Below are 14,323 nucleotides of genomic sequence, written 5' to 3'. Positions count from 1 at the left end.
ATCGGAGCTGATTTCAACTGCCAGTGTGAAGGCGGCGTTACAGTCTATGGACGCAGCACATCTCTGATCTCTATGCTCCTAACGCATGTGACGCAAAACGAGCTTACGTCACGACGTCCGCTGTACTTTTTTGGCACGTACCATTTTAATTGAAAAAGGGGTCTGTTATTCTTACTCACGTCTACCTTAATGAATAACAGTTTAGGCTTGCCCAATAATATCCAGATTAAATGTGAATGCACGCATTGTGAAACATAATTTATTATTCCTTTGCACAGCAATGTATCTTTAATGAAGTATGAACGCTTATGATTTGGGTGAAATACCCTTCCTTTATAATGGTGTACTACACCGCTCTCTGCGGTCGTTCTTTTCTCTCAGCTATCCACAGCAATGAGGTAAGATTTCTAGGCCTTCTGATGTAGACATAACCAAAGCCCCCGAAAATATGATGTTATTCGCTGATGTTTTGACAAAATGTTGAAATGAAGGCATTGTCTTATGGACTTCATCCCAAGTTCATGGGTTCTGGCTTTGTAATGAGCTTTAAAAGCTTTAGGCCGCTGTTCGCTTAGTGTTCCGCGTTGTCTCGTGCTCGGACCAAACAATCAGACTAAACTCATTTATCAACAAAGCTGGCCTTTTAAAGTTAATAAATACATTTCTAAAGAAATGTTTTGACTGCCTAAAATAGTAGGATTTGGTCCCGCTGTTTAAGCTAACGTTATATGGTGCAAAAAGAAAAAGATGTACTTAGTTAATAGTTATGTGAATATAGTTATAATTTTACATGCAGAAGTGACGTGTTATTACTGGTACTGTTATAATATACATACGCGGGTAATTAACTGATGTTCATGTCAGTTAGGCTATTTACTTAAAACCCAACTGTTTACGTTACCAGAATGTTCGTATATACACACAAAAACGTATTTTTAAGGCTTTATTTTGGTTAGCAAGAAAAGTTTTGGAAATACGGAAATGGAATGTTCTTTTTAGGTTTGCATAAAGTCCCCTTAAATTTCAGCAAATTTGTTCTGATGTTCCCAGAATGTTTGCCTAATCTCTTTACTCTAATATAATTTAACATGCTGTATGTCAGTAACGTTAATCATCCAGCACTCCGGCATCCATATATAAACTAAATACAGTCTGTGCTTGCAAAGTTAACATGGCTGTGTACGTTTATTTTTTGTTTAGTCATTTTGCTTCCACATTACTTGAAAGGTAAGATATATCATATAGACTGTCTTTTATTATAGACATACATTATAGCATATATATATATATATATATATATATATATATATATATATATATATAGCTATATTTTATAATAAAATTACCATTACCTTGTTTTAATAGTGCTTTATATATGGATATAACTATAATATATAATAATGTGCGCAATCTTGTCACCTTCACTGGAGCCTCATCAATTGGGCAAGCATGCGCTGAACAACTCTGAAGTAAACTAACCCTGGAACAGAACCTGCTCCAGAGTTGCTTGAGCGGAATGGATTCTGATTGGCTGTCAATGTTTTTATCATTCATTAGGTGTGGGGAAAAAAAATGTGTTTCTCTGTGCCGTTATAGTTGTGGTGTGGACTCTGCTCTTCTTTTTTATATTTAGAATGATTTTTTTTTTTTTAACTATGTCTTTATTATTATCATTATAGTTATCATACTTGGTAATGTGAATGGGCCTTTGGCAAGGAAAAGTGAAAGATATTCAGGATTGCGATTTGTCAGAAAAATAGCTTACTAATATTTCTGAACAGAGTTCCCCCTCACTACAGTATGTCACAAGTTCAAAAGAGACCATTGAGGGGAATCTCCTTGACAAACAAAAAGTATTCATAAATATAGCTGCAAGAAGTAAATTTTAGGGCAGAGCAAGTCAGAAACAAAGTGACAAGCTTAGCAAGCATGACAGGAAGCATCAGAACTGTAGAATAAAATGCTTATTTTTCAGCATATGCTTCTGCCGTCGTTTACTCAGGAATATTTTTAAAACTAGTCGAATGATGCAGACTAATACTAAAATCATTGCAATTATGGAAACTGGCAATATTATCTCCCTTTTTGTTAATATGCATTTTATATATATATTAGGGGTGTCCATGGTTAACCGGTTAACCGATTAACCGTTAAAAATTGCGTAACCGAGTGAAACATTTTGCTCGGTTAATTTAGGTGTAATACATTTTTGCACCACCAGAGACCGCTAGACCAGTTTTCTAATATGAAGCGGGCAAAGAAAGCGCGCGTCCGAGAGTGAAGGCTGTGCGCGAGCCAGAAACAAACATAGTATCCGCGCTACTGATCGCAGCACAATAATATCTGTCTGCAGAGCCGCAGAGCCACAGCTTTACCCCAGCAGTTACCCGCGCATGCGTTTACCGTTACATTAACCCATAGGTACATTTTGTATTATGCATTTCCTAAACATGTACTTGCTAATCAAACACTTTATATTAACAAACTACTAATCAATAAAACACAATCGGTCTTCCGACCTTTTACTATTGTGTTGATATGCGCGAGGGAGAGAGAGCAATACAGCGCTCGTGTTGTTTGAAGGCGGTGAGAGTGCGCGCGCGCGGCCGGGGCTCTCTCTCTGTTTGTTCTTATGCGCCCTGTCCGCTGATCTAAATAATTAGTTGTTACGACTTATTTGTTCCCTCGTTTTAATAAATCGTGGACACGTTGAACTAATTCCCTCCCTTGATTAAACGAATTACAACGTGGCCAAAAAACAGACTTTGATATTATTAATTACAATTAGTGAATGCTAAAGACCTATTTTTTGTGAATTGGTGAATATTCAGGTGAATTATTTCGTGGCCACGAATTAATAATTATTAAACTGTTTTTCTTACTAGTGAAAATAGCTCTTCAGTGAAGGCCGACTATTCTCGTACATCTTTTTATTCCTTTTTTTTTTTCGTGTATGTGTGAATTGGTGAATATTCAGGTGAATTGTTTCGTGGCCACGAATTAATATTACCTCAGCACGTTTTACAAGACCCTTCTCGATCGCAGCGGCAACGAGCACTTTGATCACTTAAACAGAACATTTCAGCGCTAGATCGCCTAAAAAAAAACGAACGAAATGAATGCTCTGCTAGTTAACTGGAGATGTGTTTTTTTATTTGTATTGGTAACGTTATTCATCCCGCGAGATGTTTCAAAAGTGGTGGGGACAATATCGACCTTAGAAAATAGTGGTGGGGACATGTCCCACCCGCAAATTACGCCTATCTCGTGGTTGCGGCGCGCACACTATGGTTAACCGAGTATTAACCGCTAAGGGCCTCGGTTAACGGTTAATGAAAAACTTGAAAACGTGCAGCCCTAATATATATATATATATATAGTCGTGCTCAGAATTAATCATACCCCTGGTAAATATGATCAAAAATGGCTGTAAAAAATAAATCTGCATCGTTTATCCTTTTGATCTTTGCATTATGCATATATGCATTATATATATATATATATATATATATATATATATATATATATATATATATATATATATATATATATATAAAATGCATATGCATTTTGCATATGGGGGGGGGGGAATTTAAACAATAAATACCGTTTTGTGGCTCTTTAATGTGTCATTAAACACAATTCTATACATCTGCTTAAATTGTTTTGATTTTTAATAATTTATGCTGTCATTCCTCTTTATTTGAGATGTTTAGAATTGTCATATGCACTTTCTGTGTTTATTTATCTCTCTAAATAAAAGAACAAGAGATGAGTTTGAATTTTAATATTTGATCTTTCAGCATGCTCAGACTGCAGAAGCGCTTGGCATCCAGTGTCTTGCGCTGTGGCAAGAAGAAGGTCTGGCTGGACCCAAATGAAACCAATGAGATTGCAAATGCCAATTCCCGTAAGATTTTTGTTTATTTATTTCTTGTCAATACATATTAAACAGCTTTACTTTAACAGTCTTTTCAACCACACAGTATTGATATTTCTGTGTTACACACATTCAAATGATCACAGAAGTACTGAGATAAAAGTTTATAGTGCTAGTATAAACACTGATGTCTATGGTAGTATGATTGACATATGTCTCGTCCAATCAGCGGTCAGTATTTCATTTGCCACACATACCTACCTTTTACGTTTTGTCTGACTTTTTTTTTCAGATTTGTCGTTGTGTTTTCTGATTTATTTTGTTTTCGGAATTGTTGTTGTGTTTCTAACTTGTTAATTTGTTTTTAGTCTTTCCATTGCCTTTATAGTTTGTTGTTTTGTTTTTGGATTTGTTATTTTGTTTTCGGAATTGTGATTTGTTTTGCACTTCTCGTTCTCGGTCACCGTACAAAACACACCTGATGCACGTTTAGGGCCCTATGAAATCCTTTTTTTTTTTTTTTACAGAATTCTGTTTTATTGTTTCTCAAATTTTAATTTTTCTTAGTTTTAGTTTTTCTTAGTTTTAATTTTTCTGGATTCTCTTTTTTTTTTTTTTTTACTTTAATTTTAAAGGTTGAATAAAATGTAGTAATCAAAAAGCATGTCTAATTAATTGAAATCATGAAACTTATACAATTATTAAACTTATCATAGGTGTGATTGGCAAAGGACACAAAAGCAGGAAAATATACGGCGCACCTACCATGACCCACCACCACACACACACTTTGACATCATTTATATACATTTATATACGCACTATATACGTCACCATCCGTTGCTCGTATGTGTGCAGTCTGGTACAAAACACTCAGGCATGACGGCGTAACGTTACGATTATAACGTAAGACTATAGAAAAAATGACAGACGTTAGCTTCAGTAAAGTTAGCTTCATTCATTCACTGAGAGAAAAGGTATGATGTCACGTGCGCCTTTTGGGTTTGTAGTCTTTGTAATTACGTACTTTCACAGTCTTATACCTCAACAGTTTTACATCAAACTGCGACTTTCTTGACTTTAAAATGTATCTTTTAAATTGACAAACATCATATGTGTAATTCAGGGCACAATTCAAACGAGATCAAAATATTTGTTGTCTCTCGCCATTGACTACCATACAATATTTTTCCGAATTAAGGTCCCATGGTGTTCCACCAGAAGGGGAGGGACTTAGGCTCTCTATAGGAAACACTCGATCTGCGCCAGTGGACGCGCACCGTTACGAATGCCTGTGCAGCAATGTGAAACAACGGCAAGCACACACGCAACTTCTACGGAAGACTATTCTCGTACTGTTTTGACTTTAATCTCGAAATGTTAGATTTTCTTTTTTTTCTTTTTTTACTGATTGTGTAGCTGGCTCTAGAGGCAGTATTTTCTAACCATGTCGGGGGAGTTTTACGCGTATGCGTTTTAGAATAATATCACTTGCCAGGTCATGTAAGGGGTAGACTACAGAATTTATTATACTTGTCAAAACGAAAATAGGAACTCCACTATGTCTCTCTTTACATTTATTTTGTCCCGTTGTCGGCTTCAGCTAAGAAAAGAAATAGTTCGCCCCACACGTCCAAAATTCCTTCCTTAACGAGTGCAGGCTCTTTGGTAGAACTCTGCTTTTAATGAAGTTCCATCGTGACAAATGAATGGACTACTTGCGGAGTGACATGAAGACATGAATCAGAGGCACAAAAAACGTTGACGGCAGTGAGTGGTCATTATGTTTACCAATACCCAAACAATGCTTTGCGCGCGACCCGCAAAAAAAAAAAAAATTGTGGATTTGCATGATTTACGAGAGCATCATTTTCAGGTCGGAAAAGACGGATTTATCTGGATTTATCTGGAAGAATCACACCACAAGAATTATTCACTCATGTTTATGCTATTAACTTTCGATTGCACCATATGACGTTATTTTCCATCATGATAATTTGTCCACCATTTTGCATTCTCCGAAAAACCTACTTTTTCGAACTCCTCCTAGGCTGATGCTCCGATTTTCATGAAAATTTAACCAGATCATCTCCAGACCATGGCGAAAAATTGGAAATATGGAATTCATGTTGATTCGTCAAACCGTTCTCGAATACCGTGCAAACTAATTTTACGTAGCGCTTGCAAAAACAGACATAAGGCTGTATCTCCGCAACGCTTTTATCGTATTCAGACCAAACTCGGTGTATGTCATCACAAGAGTGTCCTGAGGCTACATGCTGTGTTTCGGCACAGCGCCACCTACTGGTCCGGAGATACAAAAATGGCTATTTTTGCTTAAACCTTCTGAACGGTTTGTCCAAAAATCATAAAAGTGATCTTGTTAGATTCTGGACGTCATGCCAAGTCTGATATCCAATTTTCAGTTTTAACATAGTATTGCCATCATATCAGTGTAGATGTAGATGGACCAAAATAAAACCATTGAAATATCTTATCTTATAAGTAAATAAAGGAGCATTTCACCCATGGGAACATTGATCCTTATTGAAAGTGGGTCATATATGTAGTCGAAATGTAAAATAAATTTCGAATTTGGTGTCGTCTTGACCGAGGAAAGACAAAGTAACTTCAGGACGCATTTGTATGAAAGACAACAACTCCCACAATGCACCACATTGCACAGCTCCGCAAGCCACTCCCACTAAGCCAGAACAGCACATATGAGATATCCGCCTATCAGAGAAATCACACTTCTGTCTACAAGGCTAGCTACCACCAGAGCTTGAAATTAATTTCACACAAAATGTCTAGTTAGTTGGCGAACTCATTAGTGAATTACTCCTCGTTTGTATTTCTTTTCGAAATGGTGAATTATTGCATGGTACCGGGATGTTCAGTCAGAACATATGCGGTGCGAAACTAGGATGGTTCACAACACAAACGTCCGTGTCCTCGTCTGATTCAGAGATTTCGTCCAGGAGAAATTGGCATCGTTGAAATTCTTTGCAGCAGATGGACTCTATCTCTGTGTCCATAGGCGCACAGTGAGAGCACAAGCACCACCAGTCCGCCCCAGCTTGAGCCAGTCCGGGCTCCTTGTCCGCGACAGGCAGGTCTTCTGCAGGGCTCCAGACTAACTTTTTGCCTTGGTTGCTTTAACGAGGAGCAGTGGGTCCGACATTGTAGGATGAGCAAGCCAACCTTTGATATGTTGTCAACGTTTGTCCACATTCCTCTCCTACGATGTTTCGTCGGGCCATCCGTCCCTTTGCAGATGCGCGTTGGGGTTGCTCTCATCATTAAACCGTGGAGACGTAGCCTAATGCCTCAGAAAATCCGATCTGCCTGTTTACATGACAGTCGCATTGGCACATGTCTGATTTATTTCCACATATGAACGAGGCCTGAAACTAGGGATGGGCATTTTTCTAAATATTGCATTAGAATATTCGGGCTCATAAAAATCGAATATTCGTTTATTTAAATGACATATAACGAAAAAGATGTTATTTTTTAAGTTAATCTTTTTTTAAGTTTTTGTCACCATTTCTGAACAAGCTTACGATTAGGCAATATACACAACAAGCTTACAATATATGTTAAAGTTTTCTTTTAGTTGAAAACATTAAACAGTTGGCCTATGTGTAAACAAAATATAAAGAACAAAAGGATTTAAGCTAAAGCAGCGCGAACGGAAAATAACGCCTAATAAAGCAGACTGTGTACGTTTTGTACAATAACTGGCTCACTCGAGTCAGCATATGATTATCGTGTTTTTATTGTTTCACGTTTATGTTGAGAAAAACAATATCCACATGCAGGGGCGCCGCCAGCAATTTATGCTCAAATGAGAAAACGCGCTGCGCTGACACACGCTCAATGAAACTTAAGGGAAGTATATGTCTCAAAATCATTTTGCTATTAGATAAGTTATCATCTCGGATCACTTGCGCTACAGCTGTGCTTACCTGCAGTCGTGATGCAGTGATGGACAGCTGTCTTTCCTCAGTCGACTGCTGTTTGGATTTCATGTGATTTCTCATTGTGTTGATATTATAACTCAGATTAATTAATTAATTTGATCAAAAATAATTCCATTTTGTAAGATCATTTAGTAACATAATTTTCAACTAGTAATTCCAAACTTCTCCAGGCAGACAATGACATTATGTGATCAAATGCAAACAACTTGTTAAACACTCGCCACCCAGAGGATTTAATTATAACTGCGAGTTAGTGCTTGGGATTTATCAGGGATTCACTGCATTTACAGCCAGCAAAGCATTTACGGCTTCATACATTCAATAAAATTCTAATAGTATTTTATTTTTCGAACAATAATTACATATCGAATATTCTAATATTCGTGCACATCCCTACCTGAAACCGATCTCAAAATATCCGAATGCATTCGTTTTTTTCCTGTTTACATGGTCATAGAACATCTGATCTGTGACACATACGAGCAAAAAATCGGAATTGGGTCACATTTCACTGACAGTGTAAACGAGGGCTCAGGTCGCAATTTCAATCACACAGCACGGAGCAGTGTAGGCATACAGGAATATCTGGACCACAGCCAATCAGAGCCAAAAACCCGCCCCATCTCTGTCTCTGATTGGTTTAGACCACGATATGATCCAACCATGGGTGTGAGTTCCGTCAAAGTAAAACAAGTGCTTCGTTCGTGGAGATTCTCAGCGGATGCGAGGATGTTAGGTGCACCGGTGCAACCTAGGAAAAATTTTAGTCGCACTCTTACAAATTTTGGTCGCACTCTAGAGCCCTGTTCTGCCTCGGCTGCTCTTCGCTATAATGCGGCTCGTAAAGGTAGCCACAAACACCTGAATCAAGCATCAGACTTCCAAAATCCTCTTCTTCTATATCATATTGAGTACCCTCCGCTATTGTCGTAACTTCACATCTGGCTCCACAGCGCCTGTTAGCTTAGCTTCCAAACAAGATGGAGGATATTGCTTTTAGTTTCAGAAAGTGAAGTCCCACCCACTGATCTGTAATAGGTCTGTAAAGTGAGTGGGTCCCACCCCCTGGGAAAGATGAGGAACACGTGTTTGTAGTCTCAACCCCTCTACAAAGATATGGGACTTCCTGCTTAGAATGACGCAAAATGGCGATTTTTGCGTCATTGAAAGCAGGAAATGCAACACTGAAATCCTTATTTCTCCCGTCTCAGGGGAAAATGAGGGAATAATGCACGACCATTCAAAAATATGACTGGGTTTCTAACGATACAAGGCTTGATGCAAATGGGTGAAGTGTCCCTATAAGTATTGTGATACTTGATGCCACAGTGACACTCTTGTCCCAAAAAGTATTGCTATACCACGATACTCAATATGTTGTCCCAAGGTGAGTCATTTTTCCCTGTTGCACCTACATAAAATTTGAGGGTTCCCCCAACTGCCAAATCCCACTTCAACCACTGGTTATACACAAGTCTTTAGAGGGGTTCTTACTTTTAGACTAGACGGTTACAAAACTTCAGTTTAAATGACTCAAATTAGTCAATGCGCACATCCCTAAATTTTATATATTTTTCTTATTTGACATCCAATAATTCAGGAAGGTAATTAGGTAGGAGGATTTTTTTGGGGGGTGAAGTTCCTCTACGTGTGACCTGCATCTGGATCAAAGGGAGGGAGGGATTTGGGTTGGGTGAACCACCACCACCTGGCACGGCGCCAGGATTCCAGTTTTGGATGGGCTAGACCAATAGTGGGTGGGCCTTAAATTAAAAACGTTAAATTAAAAACGTTATCCAATCACTGTTTAACCTAATAAAAAAAATATTGACTAATAAAGCCTACTGTTATATTATCTGTGCGTATACATAATATAGATTTTAATAGCTTGATGCTCTTTAAAATTTTTGTTGCATTGTTAAAAGTTTCGGTGCATAGGACGACCTATATCCACGATCGCTCTCCATGGTTCTGACCAAAGAAGAGCGCTTTGGAATCTCCATTACGCATCATACCTGGCCTGCGTTTCCGATAACGTTGTCTCTTAGCGCACTACGAAGACTCTTAAGGTAGGTATAACTTAACTGAAGGTATACTACCACTAAAGGTATACCATTGCTAGGCGTCTTCAGGGCTATCATCCACTCGCGAGGCAGAGGCGCTGAAAGGCAGAGGCGCTGGCGCCCTCCTAGCAACGGCGCTGTTTTTGGTAAAACATGATTTTGACGACTTCATTAAGTTTTGTTTTGTAGAAAACTCTTTTCAAAAGATTTTCGTTTTGTATAAATTGTATCTTAATTTTGATCAATGTTTTATCAACAAATTGCCCGCATTTATTAAATAAGAAGCAAATATATAGCAGGCAATGTAATAAGGCGCCAAGCAGCACAACTTGCATTGCACGTGAACTGGAGGGTGCCGAAACTCAGCTTGTGCCTCACAGATTTGAGAAATATAGGCTATCTATTACAGAAAGCTTGAAATGTCTACTTTTAAATGAAAATATTCAAACCAAAATAAATAGGCTACTCTCTGATTATCCATATGAAATGTGCATTTCTCTCTGCAGCGACACAGAAAACACCAGTTTATTACTAAACAAATAAATGTCTCCTTGCTAATTTAGACACATTCATAACCATTACTTTAACCGGTTCTTTGTGGCAAGCTTTATGCGTGCGGTCGTAACGCTTATTATCCTGTACCAGCCTATTTAAGTAATTAAATTAATATAAAGGGGCGATTTGTCCACAAATGGCTTAAATTAACAACTAGTCGACTAGAAAAAAAAAATTAGTCGGAGGCAGCCCTCCACATATTTTCGATCCAGCTGGCCATTCTGGGTTGATCGAGCGACCCTGCGGAATGAGTGAGAGGAGCGGAATATTCAGAAATGCGCTCTCCGCTCACGAGCTCTGATCGAACCCGAGCCACTGTCTGCTGAACTTGCGCAGAAACATCAAAATAGACATATAGCCAGCTTTTTAAAAACTAAACATTTAGACTATTTTAGTACAAATTATGAGCTTATTGACGATTTTTTATAATTCTTGACAAAATTAGAATATATTAAGATTTTTTTTTTAGTTTAGTTTTTTTAGTTTTGGGTGCGCCGAAAACTAACGCCGTGCCTGGCCCCCACAGAAGAAAATTTTGAAAAATACCCCTGAAATGATGACTTCTGGTGAATATTGTGGAAACTAATTGATACATTTATATAAATATATTTCATACATTATAGCATATTATAATACAACTTATTAGGCCTATATATTTATAGAATAGCAAAGTAGGCCTAATCAATATACAAGACTGAACCACATAGATGTGAAATATAAAGGCTATCATTTTTACATTTCCCGCTGTTGTCACTTGTCGTCATCGTTGCTACGATACGTGACTCACCATGACTGAAACGACCAGTTAAAAGGGGATTCTCTGATGATGTTCCAAGATGTTAAAAACGCTACGGTGATCATAGACAAACGGGGAGAAATTAGTATATGTTACCGCACCGTAGGGTTTTTTTTTTCTTGGCATACAAATGTCTTCGTTCATATAGTCTGTCTGACATAGGCTATATTAGAAGCTATAATGTGTCTGTCATGGATTTGCACTGAATTTATTCTCAAAAATACGGAACAAAGTGCGTTCCGTATCAGTTCAATATGGAACAAGACTTTTATGTGTCAAATACGGAACGATTCCGTATTATACGGAACGGTTGGCAACCCTAAGCATAAAGTATTCAAAAGTTATAGCCTAGCAATTGGAGCCAAGGTGGCTTTTTTGTTTAGCCTTTGACACCTCCTAATGGGCATTTTTAAACTGTTCCTCCATGACCTTGTGATCAACACAATTGATTGTTGATTTTGGATTCATTTCAAACGGGAGCATCCACTGTAATGATGTGTCATTTTGTACTATTTATGCATATTTCATGAAGTTATAAGCGAAAACGCCACTTGAATGCTACATTTGATTTAACTTGGCTACATGTGCGCCTGTGGAGTTGTCATAACTCTGTGAGGAATGTCTCATGATCGACACAATGGAATGTATTTTAATCGTGAGAATCTGCTGTAAATAATGATGTGCCATTTTCCACAATTGGAGCATATTTCATGAAGTTACGAAAACGTGACAAATGCCATATCCATATTTTATTTACATGTGGGTCTTGCAGGGCTTCACGTACAAATACTCACTCAGGTTTAGTCAAAGCCCAAAACAATTATAATGTATTTTGCTCCGTGAGACCTTTCAAATGATATATGACACATGACTATCTGAGATGTTGATGTTTTTGACATATTTTGTACATGGTGAAATTATTTTTATTATTATTATCAGCAATTAACTCGGCACTACTTAGGAGTTAGTCGAATTGGCATTGTTTTTGGCTACATGCATTGTAAAGGTCAGACTCTTGTAGTTTTGAAAAATATTATTTATTTTTTCGTAAATAGGTGGCACCAGCGGGCGGTACACTCCGTTTTAGAGGGTCGACTCATTGGTTAAGAGATGATCAAAATGGTTTGATGCATTTAAAAGCTGAGTTTTTAAGCTTTAAAATGATACCTAAATGTTATTCAATTAAAGGTCCCATGACATGCTACTTTTTGTAGGCTTTAATATAGGCCTTAGTGGTCCCTAGTACTGTATCTGAAATCTCTTTCCAAAAATTCAGCCTCGGTGCAGAATTATAGCCACTACAAGCCAGTCCCAGAATGAGCTTTCTTCAGACAGGCCGTTTCGGTGTCTGTAGCCTTAAATGATAATGAGGAGGAGAAAGGCGGCGCAAGGTGGAGGGTGGGTGTGGCCTTGACCATCTTGCGCAACGGTACCGTGGTGCATGTTTACGTTGGATATATTGCAATGGCACGAAGACACGCAGTCTTTCAAGCATTTCAGTTTGACCCAGAATCTGATCCGGATGGAGAAGCAACGGATGAAGAAGTTGCAACTCAGCGGCTCCAGCAGGACGTTTCCGAATGGTTAGTTTAAAATATTATGTCTGGATACGGTACTTTATTCGGAAGGTTTACAGTTATTATCATGTAGCTAACGCTAACCTACTGTTGCCTTTTCATGAGAGATCTGTAACGTCTGTATTTATCTTATTACAATTACATCAAGCTCTGCGATCTTGAAATGCGGATATTGCGCGCGCGCCATATAAGTTAACCAACAGGAAAACGGTTATCCAAATAACAAAGAAGTGTACAATACTCGCATTACAGTGTGTGTATTCACACACATAAACCGCATAGCTGCATAGCTAATGTTACAGCCACATTGTACGTGTAACAATCTAGGTAACCATAAACAGTAAAGCAACACACTTATATATCATTAGTTGACTTACTTGTCCGAGGTGTGTAGCTGAGCCAAAGAGAGTGATCCAGACTTTAGTTTCAGACGTTCAGCAAGCCCAGCTCTGTATTGACCCTTCGGTGTTCATTTGTACATCCAATTATTGAGCAATTGTTATGCTTCGCTCGCTCAAAAGCCATGATATCTCTTGTGGACAAACTAAAATCGCGCGCGCGCGTTCCTACTTCCTAGCGCATTTTCTCATGGGTGGAAAATATTCTCTGGGCGGGCAAAGCAGAGACAGGGGAGGTAACATTTCCTCCTTATGACGTCATAAGGAGGAGATTCAAGATCAGCGCGTATGAGTCTCCATTTTCTCAAAGGCAGAGAAAGATAGCAAAAGCTCGATTTACACCGATTGAAATTTCTAGAAACTTGGGGACCATATACAGGCTAGGGGAACTCATATTAATGTTAAAAAACCTCAGAAAGTGAAAATTTCATGTCATGGGACCTTTAAGTGGTTGCTTAGTAATTTGGGGTGGGGGGGAAGGTGTACTGCCGGCGTTACACTTTGGGATTAAAGGCTATATATATATATATATATATATATATATATATATATATATATATATTATATTATATATATATATATATATATATATATATATATATATATATATATATATACACACACATACAGTGAGGAAAATAAGTATTTGAACACCCTGCTATTTTGCAAGTTCTCCCACTTGGAAATCATGGAGGGGTCTGAAATTGTCATCGTAGGTGCATGTCCACTGTGAGAGACATAATCTAAAAAAAAAAACCAGAAATCATAATATATGATTTTTTAACTATTTATTTGTATGATACAGCTGCAAATAAGTATTTGAACACCTGTCTATCAGCTAGAATTCTGACCCTCAAAGACCTGTTAGTCTGCCTTTAAAATGTCCACCTCCACTCCATTTATTATCCTAAATTAGATGCACCTGTTTGAGGTCGTTAGCTGCATAAAGACACCTGTCCACCCCATACAATCAGTAAGAATCCAACTACTAACATGGCCAAGACCAAAGAGCTGTCCAAAGACACTAGAGACAAAATTGTACACCTCCACAAGGCTGGAAAGGGCTAC

General features: G+C 38.0%; 1 protein-coding gene across 1 annotated transcript in view; it reads left to right on the top strand.

Annotated features, from left to right (window-relative positions):
* The first annotated feature begins 335 nt into the window (after positions 1 to 335).
* Positions 336 to 14,323, top strand: part of LOC311095955 (large ribosomal subunit protein eL19-like) — a 29,872-nt gene continuing 15,884 nt past the window's right edge. Inside the window, exons 1-2 of the mRNA XM_084134853.1 lie at positions 336 to 398; positions 3,804 to 3,910. Coding sequence (XP_083990979.1) covers positions 394 to 398; positions 3,804 to 3,910 — 112 coding nt within the window. The 5' untranslated portion in view covers positions 336 to 393. The remainder of the gene's footprint in view (positions 399 to 3,803; positions 3,911 to 14,323) is intronic.

This window comes from Abramis brama, assembly GCF_963993115.1.
Source record: "Abramis brama genome assembly, chromosome: 14".
NCBI classification, from domain to species: Eukaryota; Metazoa; Chordata; class Actinopteri; order Cypriniformes; family Leuciscidae; genus Abramis; species Abramis brama.
This window is presented reverse-complemented; position numbering and strand designations above follow the sequence as displayed.